Source organism: Lactuca sativa, chromosome 1 (assembly GCF_002870075.4).
Source record: "Lactuca sativa cultivar Salinas chromosome 1, Lsat_Salinas_v11, whole genome shotgun sequence".
NCBI classification, from domain to species: Eukaryota; Viridiplantae; Streptophyta; class Magnoliopsida; order Asterales; family Asteraceae; genus Lactuca; species Lactuca sativa.
The window spans coordinates 93,338,785-93,343,216 of NC_056623.2; the positions used below are offsets into that span (position 1 = coordinate 93,338,785).

Genomic DNA, 4,432 nt, shown 5'->3' on the forward strand with positions numbered 1-4,432 from the left:
ACTTTGTCATTGGTATGCGTTTGTAGTTTGTAGTGATCCATGGGAGTGTTTCCGATGAGACATGATAAAAGATAACTTCATTAGTTATCGTTACAAAATATGTTATTATCCATTTGAAGTCTACCTAAATCTTCTCCACTCTCGCTTCATAAAAGTACTCTCTTCACACAAGTGATCTGATGGAAAAAATATATATTTTAAAACCAGTGTTGTAAAATAAATTCCTTTTTCTATATGTACTCCATGAAACCCAAATTGTACTTCATGTGTTCATGTGTGATACAAAAAAAAACAAACTTTCCACAGTTTTACAAATCAAAGTTCTTTACAGGGAAGCAAGAACCTTATGAATACTTATAACACCCGTAAGATTAAGCTAAACAATTAAAGAATAATAGGACAATTGTTTGTCACAATAATAAATAGATGTTTTCAATAGAAGATTATTTAGGGAAAATAATCTAAACCAAAGTTGTAGTATTCATTAAACCAAGAGCGTGCATATAGGGAATGTTCAAATCTGACTTCATATGAGGAAGTTATATTTTTTTGAAAATTCAATGCAGGAATGTGCGACCCAGAAACCGAAATAGAATGAAACTTCCAAAAAATACGGTCCAAAAAATTCATTTTAAAATCAATATTAAAACCATAAATCACCCATCATTATAATAAAAATCAAGAACCATGTATCTCAAGAACATCATGTCAAAAACTGTATCAAAATCATATAAGTAATCATCATAGTCTAAATCATAACTTAAGGCGGCAATTTATATATCATATATATATATATATATATATATATATATATATATATATATATATATATATATATATATATATATATAAATTCATTTTTATATATATGTTTGACTTAAGGCGGCATTTTGTCGAAGTTTGGCGACAAGTACGAGCCTTGGAGCCATGATTAGCTTTTTAGAACATTGATTATAATACACTTATTTATTAATATAAATATTATAGTAAATCCAAGGTGAATAGTTAATAAAAGTTTAAATATTGTAAATATAGAACAATAAGTCAAATTAAATAAAAATATCAAAAAACAATTTTTATTATAATTCATTTTTTTTTTTCAAATAAGTGGTTTTTAATTAATTAACATGAAAATTACATTGTGTTAGTTTATAAACAATGTTTCATGTATCAATAAACCATAATGATAAAATTTATAAAAAAAAGATATAAGTAATTTCTAAATTAATCAATCATGATACAGAACTATAATACTAAATTGAAAATTATGTTTAGTTTTATTTAAATAAAAACAGTAGATAAATGATATTGAATGATATGATGTTGATAGATGTATGATACTAAACTACATAAAGTGTACATACTTTTCTAGTATCTACAAAATGTAACCACAAAGGAAAGAAGCACATAGACATGATCTTCTATTAAATAATATTTTAATTTTGAAATTAAACATATGGCATATGGCTAAATGCAAGAATAGCTATCTACCTTTTCTTCTTATTATATAGTACTTTGAATTTGTAGTAACAAGTAATTGTTGGTTTGAATTGAATTATGATGAAATGGCATGAAGACAAGTTATAGTTATATTGTTACTAATCAACAAAATAAAACATATGACATGTAAAATCGTATTGCAACATCTATTATGCACATAGTTTAAGTAAAATCTTTATGTTACTCAAATACCTAAAATTGCCATCTATAAAGATCAACAAATACATCTTCTAGATCAATGGTAATGGGTGAATATATAACTTTCAACTTGAAATCTTCCAAAAAAAAAAGTCATTGTAATTTCCAAAAACCAAATACACACATATTGAACATACGCACACGCAAAAAAAAAAAACAAAAACAAAAAAACAAAAAAAAAACTAGCAAATTCAATCTAAAATATTCAAAACCTATCACCAAACACACTTGGTAAACAAAACAAGAAACAAAAATCAATTAATGAACTGGAAGATAGGGACCAGTGCCACCTGGCTTATAAGCATCGGGAACACTCGAGTATAAATAGAGGCCATTTGACATTTCCCAACCCCAATCATGCCTCCTCGATATAGACAGTTGTGGCCAACTATTGATTCTTACATAATGTTCCCGAATTCTTCCATCTGCCAAGAAGCTTGTAACAATGGAGTAACAACATTCATGGCCTCCCCATACCTTATCATCAACATCAGCAGTTTGGCTTCCATCTTCATGGAAGTAGCGATGCATTGGTGGCCCTGTTCCTCTCCAATATGGATCCAAATTCTGCCAGTATTCTGGGACACCCTGAATCCAATCGAACAATAAAATTATATGATTTTGGAATAATGGAGGAAATCTTAGGGTTATATATTATCATCCGGCTAGACTACAAAGTGGTATAATTGGGTATATTTTTTAAAGTATAAGGCTTTAATAAGAACTAAAGTTGGAAGTAAAACCATTTAATTTGAAGGTTTTTTCAAAATACAATGCCTTAATAAGAAAAAACCAAATTACAATAAAAGAAATGAACCTAGGAAGAGGAAGTACATTGTTATTTCTTGTTTTTAGCCCTTTATTATAGCATCCTACTTGCATTTTCTTTTTGTTATAGCATTCTATGTTTATTTTTTTAAAGCATTCTACTTTGAAAAATATAACAAATTATATCAATATCATCTAACTATAATTTATAAAGTAATCTTCGTTTGCTATAACCGGTAGATTATTCAAAGTAAAATATCTTAATCAGAAAAGAAAAAAGAAATTGGTACTACAACGTTATTACCTAGATATTTCAACATACAAATAAAATTATAAAGATACAAATAAAATGGTGTTGCTATTTCTTGCATTTAGTCATTTTAATAAAGAAACATCAGAATTAAAAAAACACGTGCCTCTTTAAAGTGAAACTCCCAAACATGATCCCATAGATCTTCCTTCAAGATTCGACTCTAATAAAGAACACAAGCCAACAGAGAAAAATGTTGTCAATATAATATTTTAAAAAATAAAAGGGTATGTGTCATATCCACACAGACCAGAACCTAAGACCTGATTCTCACTTCTTTAATGCTACAAGCCTACGACCACATATACTTAGAGACTTACTCGTTTGCCATCTTGAATGGATAAGGTGTAAGCAGACAACTTTGACAACCCCTCAACTTGGGCAAAACGAGGTAGATGAGCTTTGTCAGCCCATAGCTCTTTGATCTATAAGCAAGGAAAGTAGAGGGTAATTAGGTCTTTTACGCAATCTTTGATTGAATTCCTTCTCTATGATGATGAACATGCATCAAACAAGTCGTATACAGAAAAAGCTCTCCTTATGTGACATGAGTGATGACTACCACTATTTATGGAGCTCATTATAAACAAAACAAACCAACCATCACCAAAATCATCATATGGACAAAAAAGAAAACATATGTAACATTTTAAGAAACAAAAAAGAAAATAGATAGTAAAGAACAAGGAGTGTGTTTGTGTGTCTACCTTTTCAGACCAAATGGTATCACTGCAAGCGACTCTACGCCATCTACAAGAAACAACAAGTGATGAAGCCACACTGTGTGCGTCGAGAAAGCTCAATATCATTAACATGATATCGCCACCACATACTACTAACGGATCCTGTAAATTACAGCCATTTTTCTTCAATCGGCGTTTTTCCCTGTTTCTCCGACGAAAAATCTCCACCGGAACCGCTCTTTCAGTTTCCGATTTCTCATAACTACCATCGTCTTCGTCTGCAGAGGGTTCGTACCCATAGTTCACAATGCTCTGTTTCCTCTTTTGCCTCATGACCTCAATTCTGAAAGACGACAATGTTCGCATAAGATAAGTGAAGTTAATATGAGAATTTTGGCGTGGGTTTATAATTATATTATATATTTGAGGAAACTTGTTGGCTAAGAAATGAAGTTGAAGCTGGTGAGTGTGAGTGATTAGTGGGGTGTTGATCCCAGAAATCTTTTGAGTTTTGTATGCAAGCGTCATGAACGTACCCTGTTTTGTTGTTTTGTTACCAAGGTGGTGCTGCACTGCTTCGTGTTTGCTTTTATTAATTGTGTTTTTTAGTCCGACAAAACAAAAAGGAAACCCACTAAAAACAAAAGCTTCAACGATCGAAGAAGATGGAGACATAGAGGGGATTACAAAGACCTGATCCGATCCGGTTTGATGACGTCACAGCCAGTGGCGGATCCAGAAAAATTTATTACTGGGGTCCATTTTATATAAAAAATAAACAAAAATTTGAAAGTAGAAAAAAAACAGAAATTTTGAGATTTTTTGGGAGTTTTTTCTGTTAAAAATGTTACAAAAATAGTTTTTTTCAGCACAAGTGGGTGCCAATAGGTATAATTTCAGCAAAAGATGAATTTTTGAGGGGCTGGTTTAGTAAAATGGAGGCTGGAATAAATTTTAAGTGGGGTCCATGGAC

At 30.8% G+C, this 4,432-nt stretch overlaps 1 protein-coding gene across 1 annotated transcript; it reads right to left on the reverse strand.

The window, feature by feature from the left end:
• Window positions 1–1,581: 1,581 nt before the first annotated feature.
• LOC111882831 (uncharacterized) lies at window positions 1,582–4,216 on the reverse strand. The gene is made up of 4 exons (XM_023879205.3): window positions 3,484–4,216; window positions 3,097–3,201; window positions 2,883–2,939; window positions 1,582–2,286 (listed from the first exon to the last, which is right to left on the reverse strand). Exons 1-4 carry the CDS (start codon window positions 4,132–4,134, stop codon window positions 1,957–1,959), a joined length of 1,143 nt encoding a protein of 380 aa, XP_023734973.3. The 5' UTR covers window positions 4,135–4,216; the 3' UTR covers window positions 1,582–1,956.
• Window positions 4,217–4,432: the final 216 nt, after the last annotated feature.

Coding starts and splice junctions, on each gene's coding strand:
- LOC111882831 (XM_023879205.3), bottom strand. CDS start 4,134: ATGTCTCCATCTTCTTCGATCGTTGAAGCTTTTGTTTTTAGTGGGTTT. Junction 3,202..3,483: donor ATACCATTTGGTCTGAAAAG/GTAGACACACAA, acceptor CCTTGCTTATAG/ATCAAAGAGCTATGGGCTGA. Junction 2,287..2,882: donor GGGAGTTTCACTTTAAAGAG/GCACGTGTTTTT, acceptor GATTGGATTCAG/GGTGTCCCAGAATACTGGCA.